Here is a 16,824-nt window from a genome sequence, read left to right as displayed (position 1 = left end):
CATCCATTTCCACCCCTGGAGCCCACCGTTACCGCCAGCTCCTGAGCTTCCTGTGGTCACAGAGCCTTTGGACTAAGCCCCATTGTACTAAGTTGGACTTCAGAGTAAACATGCTGATCCTAATGCTGTTTGTCCTTCAGGCTTTCCTTGATTGTTAAAGTCAACACCCTCATTTTCTGGGAGATCGAGCATTCTCGAAGGCACAAGGCACAAAGCTTTAAAAGAAAGTGGTGCAAACTTAGTTTCATATAAAGCTGCTGAGATCTAAGAATCCTCTTCAGCTAAAGCTGACCATTTCAAAAGTGAATGTCTGAACGTGTAAGGGATGTATTGGACTGGGGACAAAGTAGCATCAGTGCACACATGCATACACACATGCACACATGGAAAGCAAGTACAGGGATTCACTTTGCATGGCTGTGGCACAATGGGAATTTAATACATGTTACTTCTGTGACACATCATCAAGAAGAATGCTGCTGGGTCTCAGCTGGGGAAGTAGTCAATGATCTCCTGAATTCTGGAGTTCTGTTGGCCCTGCGACATCCTTTCCCAGAAGTGCCTAAAGAGAACATGAGATAGAGAGTGAACTGGAGCAATTGTTTTCAAAGTTCCCACCTTCAGGGAACCCTTTCCACCCAAAATTGTCTGCTGAAGAGGAGCTTCTATGCTTGGCAGAGACTTCTGGCACATGTTCTAGGTAGTGTGCAGTCAGTGCTATGGAGCACTGCCCAGGAGGATCCCAGGCAGACAGAGTGTGAATCCCAGAACATTGCAGCTCCACAGTACAGGGGGAGAATGTTAAGCTTGTCCACTATTTATGACCTCACTGTAGACAATCTGGGTTTCTCAGCTGGCCATGTGAAAACTATGGAGCACTGGAGTCAAGCAGTTGGTCTCCATGTAACAAGGCTTGTGCTAGATTTGAGGATCTAGAGAACAGAGAGAGTACATAAGAACAGCCCTGCTGGACCAGACCAAGGGTCCATCTAGTCCAGCATTCCGTTCACACAGTGGGCAATCAGCTGTTGACTGGGAACCTAGAAGAGGACACTAGTGCAACAGCACCCCTCTGCCCATGTTCCCCAGCAACTCGTGTATATAGGTTTACTGCCACTGTTACTGGAGGTAGCACTTAGTTATCAGGACTAGTAGCCATTGATATCCTTATCCACCATGCATTTGTCTAATCCCCTTTTAAAGCCATCCAAATTGGTGACCATCACCACATCTTTTGGTAGCAAATTCCATATTTTAACTATGCACTGTGTGAAGAAGTCCTTCCTTTTATCTGTCCGAAATCTCCCGTCAATCACTTTCATGGGATGACCCCGGGTTCTGATATTATGAGGTTCATCAGGTGAGCATTTCATTGCACACTCGCTACTGCCCACTTACGGATGTGCACTCATCCTTTAGATGACACCATCTGCCTCCTGTGCACCTCCTGTTCCTTCTACTTGTTTTTCCATCATGAAATAGACCCTAAAAAAAAATCTGACTTTTTTTTTTTTAAAAGGAATTGGCTGCTATCTCCTGCTGCATGCAGGAGAAGCAGCATGAAACAGACCACTGAATGGGCCACGTGCACATTGTTTACTTCCTTTTTTGAAAGAGGAAGTAATGATGGATAAAGACATGGGTGGAGAAGCAATGGTAAGGAAACACGATTTCCCCCCATGTGATGACGCTCTATGAGAAAGGGAGAAAAACCGCCCAGAGAGCTCCGGCTATTGGGCGGTATAGAAATGTAATAAATAAATAAATAAATAAAATGTTTCCTTATCCACATTCTCCATGCATAATTTTGTACACCTTTAACATGACTCTCCTTAGCCTCCTTTTTCCCCAAGCTAAACAGACCCAGGTGTTATAGCCTTCCCTCACTGGGGAGATGCTCCAGTCCCTTGGTCATTTTTGTTGCCCTTTTCTGCACCTTTTCCAAACCTACAATATCTTTCTTTTTTAAGTGTAGTGACCACAACTGTACAGAATAGTTCCCTAACCTCAATGCAGATGTTTCTTATGCATTCCAGAAGTACAAGATTATTTCCAACATGACAGGTTCCATTTGCCAGAGTGTTCCCCACAATTCACCCTGTGGCAAGAGCAGTAACATGGAGAAGTCCTTACACTTGTGTTTAATACCCTCTATATTACATGCAAACATGTCTAACAGCCTCAGCACTATCTTTTTTTTTTAAAGAGAAAAGCAGCTCCATGGAGGGAATTTTAAGCAGAGAAATGGCAGAAGAAGAGGTGCTTAACTGGTTCCTCAATGGCAATTTATTTGCTTCAAATGCTCCCCCCACTCCTGGAAGGTTTCATAATATGAATAAAACATACAAGGAGGAGCTAACCTATGTGAGAGATAATAACGAGTGGAAAAATGACCAGATCCCTTTATTTCATTGCTACCCACTCCTAACCAATCCCCCAGCTACTTTTCTTTTTAAAAATGCCAGGGATCTATTATAAGCACACCGTGTTGTTAGTCGCTCAGATACAAGCAGGTTGAGCTGCCTCTGGAGTGTCTCAATTGATCTGATTTGCAAGTAAATACAGACACTCCACAGAACGTACTTGTGGGAGCACTTCTATGAACAAAACTGACATGCTGACAGCAGCACCCTACTTGAACCAACCGGCAGTTACAAGTACAACTAGTTCTACATACCTACAGAACAGGGGCTTCCCCCTTGCTCTCACTGTATGCTTACACAGAAAGAGAGCTGAATGATAGAAGGCGGAAAAGCCATCATAGGCCACAACCCTACCCAACTAGCCTGGTTACATCCCATTGATTTCAATGGGGAACTGTGCACAGCATTGCCCCTAGGGCCGATGGCATTACCAGGCAACTGCTGTGGGCCTGCCCCTTTGGGAGGGCCTGCATTTGCTTGCGCTTGGCCTTCCTGCCTGCCCATTTCCCCTGGCTTTTATCAGGTGGCAAAGGCAGGCATTGACCATGCTGCCATTTTGATGTCCCCACAATGGCCTTGCGAGAACATAGAAATGGTGGGCCACACTCAGGAGCTGGCTGCAGATCACAGCAGTGGTGTCATTGCCTGCCTCACCTCTACAACCGGCAAGCTGCATAAGCAAAGGAGCACATGTAGATAATATTGGGGAGGGTACCTACAGGATGGGACTTTGCTGGGAGTCCCCTCACATTGGAGCTAGCCTTGTCTTGCTGGTTAAAATGGAATCTGTTCTGCATTCTTTTATAGCTTCAAATTGTCCAGAGTGTTTCATCCCATCATTTCCAAGCATTATGTGCATGCCCATAGCAGCCATCACTTAGAACCACCATTGATATAAATCTCTGCCTTCCCACAGAGAAGAGCATCTACTGATATTTCCTTCAGAACCACCAAGTAGGCATGACATATCATGCAGACACATTCTAGTCCTCACATCACTGCTCTTTTTCACATTTAAATCTTTCTTATCAGATGGCACAGGGCAGGAGGCTGTGTGTGTGCGTGCACGCATGCGAATGTGGCTATTCTAAGCAGAAAAGGAAAACATGACATTCTGTCACTGTTCTTTTAAGTGGTATTAAGGATCTACATAAGACACCGATGTGACAGAAAACTGGGCAGGAAGTGAGGCCATCACAAAGGAGTCTGTGGCTGTGCTGATGTCACCATGTGTCTCAGAGGCGAGAAATGATGCCACAGGAGTCGGGAAGGAAATGGACTCAAACAAGTGAGGTTAAACACCCCAGAATTTATCAAGTGGCATCTATACTGGCTTTCTTAGAAAACAAGGCAGCGGCGCTTGGCTGCTCCATGCTCACCAGCTTACTCCGTCCATAACATGATTAAATAAACAAACAGCAAGCAGGGTGAAAACACAGAGCAAGTGACACCTTCTTGGTCCCGTCCCACCCCCGCTCTTAAATTTCAGACCTTTCAAAAGCAAGTGATTGAAATCCAGCTCCCTGCGATGAGGTATGGAGTCTCTGCCCCAATTTCATGTCAAGGACACTTCCTTTGTATTACTTTCAAAAACTGCCCACTAACCTTCTGTGGCAGGGCATGTACTAGAACTTGGATCACTTCTCCTTTGAACACCGACTTTCTGATATTCTTCCTTTTGGACAGCAAGCTACGAGAGAAATATAAACAGCCGCTAACACAAAATAACATTAAAAATGCCCCAGCAACAAAATCCAACCAGCTTTTGGTAAAAGTCTCTTAAAGAATTCTTTGCCAGCTGACATACAAAAGTGACACCCTCCCCCAAGTGCCCTTTTCAAGGTTGTTTCACACATGAACTGTTCAGTTATTATAACTAGTATATATTAATTCAATTTATTACATTTCTGTTCCATCCATTAGCCAAAATGCTCCAGGTGGTTAACAAAACAAGATTTGAAATCATAGAATGCAATAGAATTAAAATAGTAAAACACACACACTAAAAAAGTTTAAAACATAATAAATCTAGAGTAAAAACAAAGTAAAAGCCAGCAGCAGCGCAAGGATCTTAAATGAACTACTAACACATGTTTTAAAAAAATCTGAAAGATTAAAAATCCTGGGATAATAAAAGCGTGTTCACCTTGTGCCATAAAGACCAACAATATAGGTGCCAGGTGAGTCTCTCTGGGGAGAGCGTTCCACAAATGGAGTCCCACCACTGAAAAGGCCCTTTCCTTAGTGGCCACTAGGTGGAAGAGGGAGCTCTTTTGAAAGTCTAACCCAATATGCCCAAATGTGGATGAAACACAGGAACTAATGTGCAAAAACTGAAGGGGGTGAAAAGTCTGCACCTGGTAGAGTGTTTATGGCAGAGTCAATGTCTATTTCACTCTGCCATCCACTTACTTCAATGTACATTTGTGTCTGTGTGTCACAAATACCATCGTCCACTTTTCCACAAAGTTGTGCCCAAAGTGGCTCACAGTGTGGCTCAAAAATAAACCACAGTAAATACAATTTACAAGATATCAAACAACAATAAATACAATGATATTTTAAAAAATACAATAGAAACAATTACAAATAACCATAATGTTGTCAGTTAAATGCAGAGGAGAAATAGCAACACATAACATCCAATAAAGCAATACAACTAAACTAAACTAATCAACAAGTGAGTACTAAATAGGAAGAATAAAGCACAGTACAGGTGTATTAAAATCAAGAAATCAATCTCCATTCCATGTGAGGGTTCTCCACAATTAGCCTGCAAGCACAGGTTGGCGGCCACACTTGTCACTAATGACTGCTAGGGATGTCGGAAAAATCCTCAACGGATTAAAATGAACTTGGATTTTTATGAATCTGTCCCAAAGACTCCACCGTGGATCAGCTTTTCCTGAGTTGCACAGATTCCACAGACTTGCAAACTGTTTTTTTTTTAACTTTCCAGAATGTTATGCAAGTTTAGTCATAGAAAAATGCATAAAACAACAACGGACGAAAATGCACATTCCCCCATAGGCTAAAGCATGAAAATGCACATGGGGGGGGGGGGATTTGCGCATTTTTGCAAGTGTGAGAAATGGGAAAAAATCCTATTCTTTCAATGAGCGGAAGATGAAATGAAAGGCCCATGATAATTGACAAAACACAAATGGAACAGATTTTACAGAATCCAAACATCACTAGTGACAGCCTTCCTTCCTCCCAGGTCTCACCTGTGTCTCTTCTCGTAGTTCTCACCTGGGGAATTAAAGATTAGATGTCCTTCTTGCTATATCAATATCTTTGTGGGAAGAATGAAAGCATAGGGGTAGGACCCTGTTCTCAGGTTCAGTCTCTGGCCTCTCCACTTTCAAGGAGCGGGGGATGGGGAAGAGACCCTTCTCTGCCTTTGACCCTGGAGAGCTGCTGCCAGTCAGAGGAGGCAATATTGGGCTGAATGGACAAAGAGCTTGACCTTTGTGTATGGCAGCTGTGCGCCACTCCCTTCAGTTCATGTACATTAGACTCCATGCAGACATGCATACTCAAAAGTGCTTCATCCACATTTGTCAGGGCTGGACCTATGATTACACAGGCAGATGTGCCCACATCAGGTGGTGGAGCAAGAAGAACGGCAAACTGGCTGGCAGAGCAAGTAAGCAAGTGGCCAGCTGAGTGGGCAGGTGGGTGGATGGTGGCAGTGGAGGATATGTTGGGCCAGATCCAACATTTGTGAGTGTTGGCTTAGACGTTCAAAAGAGCTCCTGTTTCCAAGCCATTCTGAGCTTTTTCTAGGAGCAGGTCCGAGGCCATGCAGTGGGACCTACCCTGTGTGCTCCGCAATACTTTGGCAAGTAGCAAGAAAAGGAAAGCCCACGTGGCTGTGAGGCCTTCCCTAATCTGATGTCCTCAAGAAATTTTAGCTACGAGTCGCATCAGCCGCAGCCCAATCAATTAGACATAGAAAATGTGGCTTTCAGTTCCACCTTGGGACTTGGCTTTGGGCATTCCCTTGGATGTGTGAATTCCCAGCACTCCCTGATATTCTGCAACAGTATCATCATGCCATCAGAATCCAATCCTTGCTCTTGTCCACCTTTTCCTACCTGTTTTCCATTATCCAAGATCAGCAATGCTTTACACTAAACTAGCTGGGCATCTTTTTTGTACCTTGGCTCCGCCCCTTTGTCTTCAGTGCCTCTCCCCCACCAGTAGAATGCAGTCCCTGAAAGCTTCTCTGAAAATGAACGTGGCCCTCATGCTGAAAGAGGTTTGACACCGCTGCTCTACTATTTTCATTGTGGCCTCAGGAAAAACCAAAAGGTGTGCCACAGGCCACTGGTGGTCCAACCATGGGCCACAGCTTTGGAACTCCTGGGCTAGAGCTTTGACTCAGCTATCACAAGCCCCTCCTTCTGTTTCAGATCCCACATTGTTGCTAACCATGTATCAGAGACACCGAACAGTTGCAAAGCGATGTTGTGAGTCATGGCTGAGACTCCCTCCCCCCCACTCCTGTGTTGCTGGCAGTTTAACCACAGGCCAGCCTATGTCAGCAGGTGTCTTACAGCTAGCCACTATGACAGTTCTGAATACTGCACTCATGATCCTTAGCAAGCTGGCAAGCCACCTCCTGCTATCTGTAGTTTTAGTATGGAGTGTCATTTAAGTTGTTGTTGTTGTTGTTAATGTGAGTTGCCTTGACCATTCTGGGAAGGCAGGATATAAATATTTTAAGCAGAGAAACATTTAGCCATTTGGCACTCTGTTTCTGACTGATAAGAGATCTCTCCTCTGCAGGTGATCAGAACCACCCTGAAACAGTGGCATTGAAATGCTAGAAATGCAAAAACAAAACAAAATGGAGGCGGCTACAAAAAGTTAACAACAGAATCCATCTTCTGTCTTTGTATGCTCGTGTAGGTCACCTTTCACAAGGACAGTAAAGACAGCAATTGATGGAAGATTCTTACTGTGCAATTCTAGGGTGACCATATGAAAAGGAGGACAGGGCTTCTGTATCTTTAACAGTAGTAGAGAAAAGAGAATTTTAGCAGGTGTCTTTTGTATGCTTGCAGCACTTGGTGAAATCCCCCCTTCATTGCAATAGTTAAAGCTGCAAGAGCCCTGCCCTCTTTTGTATCTGATTCAGATACATTTGTATGCTGAATGCATACAAATGACACCTGCTGAAATTCCCTTTTCTATAAACTGTTAAAGATACAGGAGCCCTGTCCTCCTTTTCATATGGTCACTCTATCAATCCTTTGAATGTTTACTATGTCCAACTGTGTTCAATGGAGCTTACACCCGGGTAAATGTGCTGAGGATTGCAGCTGTAATATTTCTTGCTAAGAAGAGATGGCAAAAAAGGGATTTAACTGCCATGTCCAGGTGCTCTCCAGATTTTTAGGACTCAACCCCTCATCAGTCAAGGATCATGGGAGTAGTAGTCCAAAACATTTGGAGAAGCCAAGTTGCCTATTTCTGATGTAGAAAGATGAAGGCTAAATTTAGTGGAGGCTGGTGGTGCTGATGTCAGCAGGGTGGTGAATCTGCTCTGGGTTTCAGTTAGAACCAGTCAGAACTCTAAAGAAGTTGTCCGAGTCCTTTTACAGTTCTGACTGAATCAGAGCCACCAGCCTCTGCTGGTTAAATCTGGTAGCAACATTTTCTAGCCTATTGAAACAGGCTGGCTGCTGACCTGTTTACCAGCAGGTTAGTGGCTTGTCTCTGGACTTCAGGAAGTTCTTTCTCTTTGCTGGTTCATAATGAAGCTTGTTCCCCTTATGCCTTTTTGCACATGAGTTGACCTTGCAACTATGGAAACCCTCATTGATGGTGAACAGCTTCAGGAGAAGCCATGGAAAGGGTCATGTCACTTGCTTATCAAATAGTAGATCAGGCTTACTGTGAGAGGGGCTTGTGCAATCTCTCCTCAGGCTTCTTGAGAACATCAAATTCTTGCTTGAGAAAAACAACAACAATGGCCCAATTTTGATTCCATACAACTCACCCATTTTCGTGGTCTTCCCCTGGGCCTTTTTTCAGCTGAAGCTTGTAGCTGGAATGAAGAAATCACCAAAATATAACCTCCCCCTCAGGTAACACATGATTTTTGCAGCCAAGGCAACCGTGTTAACAGATTTCTTGATCTGCATCCCTTGGTGACTCATGGGAGAAAAGGGATCATGAGCAGCGACAAAAGTCAGCACATGAGGACTAAAAGGAAATGTGGGCAACCATCAATGAAGTACTGGCAGTGGAGAGGATGGGGTTGAAGAAATGAGTAGGAAGGAAAGCAGTGCTGGCTCCAGGTCCGAGGGGGGTCCTGGCCAAAGTGTCCTATGGTTGCCAACAGTGGGCCTTAACAGGCATACCTGGTTGTGGTGGAAGCAATTCAACAGTGCTGGGTGTTTGTGTCCAGCTACCCTTTTAATCCCCCCACAGGTCCAGTGGATGTAACTAGACCCCCACAGGCTCAGCTATGACTTCAGTGAGTTTAAAGGTGCAATCCCATGCCATGCTGGGAATTGTGGGCCTTTTTCTGTCTTAACATGTGTAGGATTGCACCTTAAATTGCAAAACTGCACAAGCTTGGAATATATATATATTTAAATCAGGGTTAGCAAACTTTTTGTGGGGGGGGGATGACCATATGGAAAGCAGGACAGGGCTCCTGTATCTTTAACAGTTGTATAGAAAAGAGAATTTCAGCAGGTATCATTTGTATGGATGCATCACTTGGTGACATTCCCTCTTCATCCCAACAGTTACAGCTGTAGGAGCCCTGCCATATTTAGTATCAGGTCAAGGGGGCAGGGCTCCTGCAGCTTTAACCGTTGTGATGAAGAAGGAATTCCACCAGGTTCTATATATATATATACAAATGACCCCTGCTGAATTTCCCTTTTCTGTGCAACTGTTAAAGATACAGGAGCCCTGTCCTCCTTTCCATATGGTCACCTTAAGGTCCTAGATCTCAGGAGAGGTAGGAATATGGAGGAAAGTCCATAGTGAGGACATACTAGGGATAGTGAGAATAAGGAGAAGGAGATGAGGAGGTGGAGGAGAAGGAGGAGGAGGAGATGAGGTTGGGGAGTAGGAGGCAGTGGCGGCAACAACAACAACAGACCACCACCATTTTGAACCAGATTCAAAAGGCAGTATTGTTCAAGCCAACGATGATGTTGTTCAAGCCAACGATGATGAGAAAGAAGAGTATGTGACATTGGGCAAAAAGAGTTAAAGTGTAGTTATGGGAACTACGCAATGAATGATAATAATGGGAGAGTTATGGAAATTCAACCACTGGACAACAACAGCAGCCACGTGGTGAGAATGATGAGTAGACATCAGGAGGGATATATTTAAGCAGAGGTGGTGGGCAGATAATAGAGGGAGGATTGTAGCTTGCTTGAGTGATGTGAACTTAATTATTTTTAAAGCTTTCATCAGACCTAGATATAAATGGATGCCAAATGCCTTAAATTAAAGATGAACACACATCCTGCCCTCTCCACTTCTCCTTCAAAACTCCAGGAGGAGATGGGTTGTGTGCCAATCAACTTGAAAGCTCTTCCTGCGACTGGTTCTCTTACCATCTGCCCACTAGCAGTGCTCAGCTTTTTGCTTCCTTTTGGCCTTCCACGTGGTTTCTTTGGTGGCAATGGCCCAGCAGGCTCCTGTTTGGACAAAGAAAGGGAATTTACTTGCACCGTACACAGCAGAGATGTTAGACTGGTGGACTGTCTTAAAGGATAACCACAACAGCCACAGTTTCAAGAAAACAGAAATGCAATAGGTGCCGGAGGCAAGTTTATCAATGCAAGGAATTAAAAGCCCAATGTGTTTTCATCAGTAATAAATTATTTGCCAGCAGATAAAGAAAGGAATAGTTCACATCTACTGCAATTTCTTAGATGACTAGTTCTAAGAGATGCTACTAACTCCTACAATAGTAGCTGACTAATATGGTTTGTAAGATCGAGTTTCTTCTTACAAACTACATGTTAGATTAAAAAAAAAACCCTTAAAAGACAAAGCATGCAAAAGTTTTTATTCAGTGAGAGAATGCTGAGTGCCTCCATCTACGAAGCAAGACCTTAACATCTTTGTAAAAGGGAAGTGGGGATAAAGGCAGCTAGCTCAAAAACTGTAAAAAGAAAAGAAAATAGCAGTAAAGGAACATGGAGTAGAGCTGAACGGAATATTCACAAATATCAGAAGTTTGGCCAATTTTCCAATTTCATTGTGCAGATATTTGAATGAGAAACATATCAAATTTGCATTTGAATGTTACATTTTTAACTCATCATTCACCATTCAAATGCTTTAGAATGCTTGGTATCTCTGGACCGCTTTGATTTTGGCAAGATTTAAATGTGAAATTGCATAAGCAGCCAACTGCCAAATACTCAGGACCATTTTAAGATACTAATATTAAACACTGTTGAGTTTTCACCATCAGATACTGTTTCCAGCTATCACCTGAGAAATGCTAGATTCTTTGGGAAGTTAGCAAGGGTTCCTCAATGAGAATAACTTGCCCATCACAATTGGCCTTTCTCTGCACTGCACAGTTACAGGAGAATGCCGGGCATATCCGAGGACACACTCTCCACTGACAGTGTGTGATACTGCAGCCTAACATGTCTCCAAATAAAGTGAGTGAGAACCCCAGAGCATGCCCACAGAATCGTTTGCAACATGCAAAGTTTCCTTGCTGTAGGAAGGTAAAAGGTCTGAAAACCGTGGCAATGTACAACACTGATATTAGGAGATCATTTCAACTCTATCAAACACTGTGGGGTAGCAACTCTCAGATATCAAATCTTGACATTAAATATCATTGGCTGTTGAACACAGATATCAAATTTTGGTGGAATATTTGAGTAACCAGGGAATATCAAAAGAGCATTTGACATCAATATTCGCAAAAGAGGACTTGGAGGAAAACATTGTGGGAACAAATTCTTCTTAGCTATACAATAGCCAAAGCAGTGCAGTGCAAATGTTATTGAACACAAGTAGATTTCAATGCCTTTTTGAAACAGAATTATGGAAACAAAAGTGCATTCCCAGGGTATATAGTTTATCAAAGGAACACCTGTCAACCTCTAGGTATAGTTGAGTTCTTTCATATTATTGACACATATCAAAAATCTGGTCCAGCATTCTGTTTCCACAGTGGCCAAACAGATGCCTCATTGGGGAGTCCACAAGCAGGACAGCAATGCAATAGCACCCTCCCAGTTGTGTTCCTGAGCCATCAACCAGTATTGATGGGCAGACTGCTTCTGGTACTCACAGGGTTAGATAAGAAAACATGACTAGTAGCAATTGATAGCTTTATCCTCCATGGATATGTCCAATCCCCTTTTGAAGTCATCCTAAGTTGGTGGCCATCACTACATTTTGGGATAGCAAATTCCATAGTTTATGCATTGGGTAAACTTCCTTTTATCTCTCCTGAGTATCATTGGATGACTCTGGGATCTAGAATTATGAGAGACGGAGAAAAACTGCCTGACCATACCATGCACAATTTTATGCAGCTCTATTATGCCCCCCCCTTACCCACTATTTTTTTTTAATAAACTAAACAGTTCCAGACATTGCAACCTTTCCTCATAAGCCTCATGATCATTTTTTCTGCCCTCTTCTCCACCTTTTCTAGTTCTGCAAGAACCTTTTTGAGATGCAGTGACCAGAAGTGTATACAGTGTTCCAAGCATGGTCGTGCCATAGTTGTATAAAGGCAATATGATGTTGGCAGTTTTATTCCTGAGCCCTTTCACAATGATCCCAAACTTGTCTTTTTCGCAGAGGCCACACAGTTGGGGCCTCACCAAATCAGGGTTTTTATCCTGCAATTTACCAGGACTTCTGCTTCTGGATTCTTGATAGATCAACTCCTTTACACAGGCAGACAAATGCTTGGAATCAAAGACTTCCTCTCTTGGTAAATTCTATATGTTTCATTATGCGGCCACTCAATGACACTGCCAATATATTGCACTCTCATCCCTTATCGCTTTATCTCTGATCTTTTTGAAAGCGGGATAAAGGGGGGAAAAGATCTGGAGGTTGACATCATGTAAAGGACCTGCAAACTTCCATGAGTGGCCAATCACAAGTGTGAAATAAATCACTGGTGTAAAAATGTTCTGGGAGGACATTTCTATTCAGCTAGACACTACAATCCCAAGATCCCTTTCATGGGCAGTCACTAATAGTAGATCCTTTGTTGCTAAAACGACTTTGTCCATACAGGAGGAAATATCAGCAGGCTCCAGAGAACCTCCTGGTTTGCAGAAATACAAAAAAAATCTTTAGGGGTGGGGCTTCAAGAAGGGGAGGCCTACAAATAGCCCAGTGAGGAGCAAGCATGCTTAGTGGGCACAGAATGTTGGCTGATATTTGGTGGCAGGAGAAAACAGGAAACGGGGGGGGGGGCAATGGAATGGAATATCCTGGAAGAGGGCATGGCTGGCTGCTAGGCATCCTGAACAAGAGTATTCCACAGTGCAACATTTTGTTGCAGATCCCACTTATTTTACATAGGGTAGCATCCAATGTTAGTCCTACATAGAGTAGACCCATTGAAATGAATGGGACCTCATTCATTTCAATGGGTTTACTCTGTGTAGAATTAACATTTGATAATACCCATAGTATATACTTCTAAAAGAGAGCACTTGACCAAAATAATGTAGATATTGATAGAACCAAGATCCACCAAAAGGGAATAACAACACAGCAAAACGTATGAAGACATTTGATTATATATGATATGGATAAACAATTAGCAGATGCATGTGAGTGCACGTATTCATTGTTTGCCTGTACTTCATTATTTACCTGTACTGTACAAGTGCAATTATAGTTACTTTCCTTCCTATTTATTTTATGTGGATGGAAATGTATACTTCTGTATAATGAAGTACACATCTTGTAAAGCAAGAGTGGTCATATGTTTAATTAGATCCTGGATTTTTCTTATTGATTGTTTAAAATCGTATAGATAGGTGTGTGTCTCTGTGTGTGCTATCTTTTTATACTTTATATGATATACTTTTAATGGTTTTTAATCTTTACAAACTGCCCTGGAGAGCTTTGGCTATTGGGTGGTATAGAAATGGAATGAATGAAATGAATGAATGTGTGTCTGTTTTTGTTCCATTTACCTGATGGCAAGTATATTTACTTCCCAGTACTTGTGTCAAGACCTAAAATACAGTCATGCAGCCACTCATACATTGCACTAGCTTTCCCGAACTTGGTGCCCCCAAGATGTTTTGGACTGCAACTCTCAGCATTCCTGACTATTGGCCGTGCTGGATGGGTCTGATGGGACTTGAAGTCCAAAACATTTGTAGGGCACCAAGTTGAGGAAGGCTTTATCCATACACAAAGGTGAACTTCGACTAAGGAAAACAGAAGGAGAAAACAGAAGTAGAAGCAGTTACACTCTACGGGTGTGTGCATAATTGTGTTTACATTTTATTGTAAGCCACATTGTGGATTCGAGATGTATATGAATATCCTGTACAGTGATTTGTGACAAAGCTCATTTCCTTCTTGCAGAAAAGTGTGGATTGGAAACTTCCTTCTCTCCAGACCCTTTGCCCATCTCTCCTGTTTTCAGGTAATGGAATCTCTTTGGAACCTCAGTTGGCTAATGAATACGCACCATTTCACAGCTTGGTAAGGTTGTTCCAGTTGACTCAACCATACTTAGTGACATGTTAGTAGCTAATAATAAAGAAAAGTGAATGCTGCTCTTCGCTGGAGTTTTAAAACATGCTTCTAGAGTCCCCATGGCATCCTTGCTAGCTTTCCCACTGTAGTTGAAGATAGAATGATCGCATCAAAGTGTTTACAATCTCGATTTTTTTTAACAACCTCTGAGCCTGTGCAGGCTTGCATTTTTAACTCACTAAAATCATAGCACTGTCATGACTGCAAGATTTAAAAGGACTTAAAACGGAGTATGCTTCTGCTGCTCTGCTACCCCAAGCACCTGCTGCTCTCTGGGTGGTCATTTGTGGGGGGGGGGGGAGGCTTGGCTGCTGGGTCCCTGGGCTTTGACCCCAGAGTCCAGCAGTTGCTGTATCCCAGTGTGGACACTACACACACACACACACACACAGGCTCTCAAGCCCTCAAATTAAAGCGATACAGAATTTCCTTTGCAGTTTGAGGGTCTCAATCTTAGCCATTCAACATCACTCTCATTAAGACCACCAGCATCCTACTTATCAATTGTAACATGGTGAAAAGACAAAGAAAGCACCAAGATTGCTAAAAGGGTTGAGGTTCACTTACCTGCGGCTGCTTCCTTGGCCGCCCCCTCTTTCTTTTTGGCATCTCAGTTGGAAGGGCTGATCCAGTCCCTGCTGGCTTTCCCACATTGCTCATAGTGGCACGTCACCAATTGTCCCGTGGTTTGCCCCTCTGTGGCCTCCTAAAGGAACAGGAGCAAAAGAACTCACTTCTTCCCTGCCTGTTCTCAGCAGTTAGCAACAGATGCCCTTTGCCACAGACCTGTATGGGCTGAAAGCAGGATGCGGTCACATCTGTCTGAGCATAACCCTCCCTAAGGGTGATAAAATTGGGTGGCTTTCAATAGCCCCAGCAGATGAAACGCAACACAAAATCTGACCAAGTTCTTCCACCTTTTCCTTTTTTCAGCAGCAAGTCTTTATTGAGGTCCCTCAACAGTGTCTACAACAGCCTCTCCCAAACTGCTGCCACCCAGATGTCTTGAACTACAACTCCCTTTGGCCATGCTGACTAGGTATGATGAGAGCTGTTGTCTAACTACACCAGGTTGGCAAACAGTGACCGATCAGCAGGTTACATTAAATCCAAGGGGTCCGATGGAACTTCTCTTGCATGGACCCCATTAAAAGCCCAGTGCAAGAGCTTGTAGTAAACTGATATGGAGAGGGTGAGAGAGAGAAAGCCCAAGCTCAGCAGGATTTGTATAGAGGAACTTTCCCAAGTACCAACCTGAAACATGCCAAGAATCTACCTGAAACATGCTCCTCTCCACATCAATGTCAGGTGACCATATGAAAAGGAGGTCAGGGCTCCTGTATCTTTAACAGTTGTATTGAAAAGGAAATTTCAGCAGGTGTCATTTGTATATATGGGGAACCTGGGGGAAATTCCCTCTTCATCACACCAGTGAAAGCTGTAGGTGCCCTGTCCTCTTTTAAATCTGGTTACTCTGGTATAGCTCCTGCAGCTTTCACTGTTGTGATGAAGAGGCAATTTCACCAGGGTTCCCCATATATACAAATGACACCTGCTGAAATTTCCTTTTTTATGCAACTGTTAACGATACAGGAGCTCTCTCCTCCTTTTCATAGGGTCACCCTATTTCAGCGGGGTCAAGGAGCCAAAGCATTTGAGGCAGGAAGACCTGCTAGGAAATCTCAGCTGCACCAAGAACCCTCCCGGTCTCTGCACCAAGAATCCACTCAGAATCCTAGCAGACTCTAGGGAAAGGCGATTCCCCCATTTTTAACCCATGCATGATAAAAACAGACTCTGTAAGGTGATAAGGCAGCAGGAAGCACATGCTTACCTGTCCAGAACTTGGGAGCCCCACTTGCTCTTCCCCAGCACACTGGCCCATCTAAAGCAAGGGGGCAGGGAGAGAGAGACAGAGAGAGATGCAGTGAGTCACCGTCTTCCTGCCCTGGGGAGGGGGAAAGCTAGTTTTGAAAGCCACACATGTTCATTTCAGGAGCCTTACCATTCGCTGTGCTGGCCGTCTTTCACTCCCAGTTAGTGATATGGAAAGCAGATTAAGTGCTGCTTCACTCCAATCTTGTGATGGTTGTCTTGGGCTGCGGCAGCAAGTGAAACTTTTCTAAGTTCACTTCTTAACTCAGCAGGAATCTTTGCAGTAAACTGACGGGGAAGGAAGAAAGAAAGAGAAACACCCAACCAGAGGCAGACTGTTAAATTGTTGGCTGCCCTGATGACAATAAATGAAGTCAGTTTCCTAAAAAGCCACGGTGTGATCTGAATAGAAAGGAGAGAGCCTCCTCCTCCTCCTCCTTCTTCTTGTCCTCCTCACATGAGCCCTGCATCCAACAGGGGAAGTGCTGATCCTCTCGGCATTGAGATCTCATTTCTTTAAAGTTTCGTTCTCATTTTGAAGAAACGAAACGTCTGCTGGGCTTGAGATGAGTTATGGTGATTCTGGGTCTGTGTGCAAAACAATTAGGGGCTTTTGCCTTAAGTCATAGTTGACAGGGACTCTCAGGACTAGAAAGTTGCCTAAATTAGTGCAAGGCAGGCTTTGCTAAGGATGTGTCTGCAAGGCAGACCTTCTTGCTTGGTCATTGCAGTGGGCAACTGGAAGTACAGGAGAGACCCCTGGAAAAGT

At 43.7% G+C, this 16,824-nt stretch overlaps 1 protein-coding gene across 1 annotated transcript; it reads right to left on the bottom strand.

Moving 5' to 3' along the window:
- Positions 1-464: 464 nt before the first annotated feature.
- Positions 465-16,232, bottom strand: LOC134395430 (high mobility group protein HMGI-C-like). The gene is made up of 7 exons (XM_063121593.1): positions 16,186-16,232; positions 16,015-16,065; positions 14,748-14,886; positions 10,019-10,102; positions 8,434-8,481; positions 4,029-4,113; positions 465-562 (listed from the first exon to the last, which is right to left on the bottom strand). The coding sequence occupies exons 3-7, from the start codon at positions 14,838-14,840 to the stop codon at positions 465-467; spliced, it is 408 nt and encodes a 135-aa protein (XP_062977663.1). The 5' UTR covers positions 14,841-14,886; positions 16,015-16,065; positions 16,186-16,232.
- Positions 16,233-16,824: the final 592 nt, after the last annotated feature.

Source organism: Elgaria multicarinata, chromosome 3, assembly GCF_023053635.1.
Source record: "Elgaria multicarinata webbii isolate HBS135686 ecotype San Diego chromosome 3, rElgMul1.1.pri, whole genome shotgun sequence".
Classification (NCBI taxonomy): Eukaryota; Metazoa; Chordata; class Lepidosauria; order Squamata; family Anguidae; genus Elgaria; species Elgaria multicarinata.
The sequence above is the reverse complement of the archived record's forward strand: the minus strand, read 5'-3'. Positions and strand labels throughout refer to the sequence as shown.

Bases quoted from the DNA above. Each gene is read 5' to 3' on its own strand.
- LOC134395430 (XM_063121593.1), bottom strand. From the start codon at position 14,840: ATGAGCAATGTGGGAAAGCCAGCAGGGACTGGATCAGCCCTTCCAACT. The intron at 10,103-14,747 runs GTAAGTGAACCT...TTGTCCAAACAG, and splicing joins GGCCAAGGAAGCAGCCGCAG to GAGCCTGCTGGGCCATTGCC. The intron at 563-4,028 runs GTTAGTGGGCAG...TGTTCTCTTTAG, and splicing joins TACATGCCCTGCCACAGAAG to GCACTTCTGGGAAAGGATGT.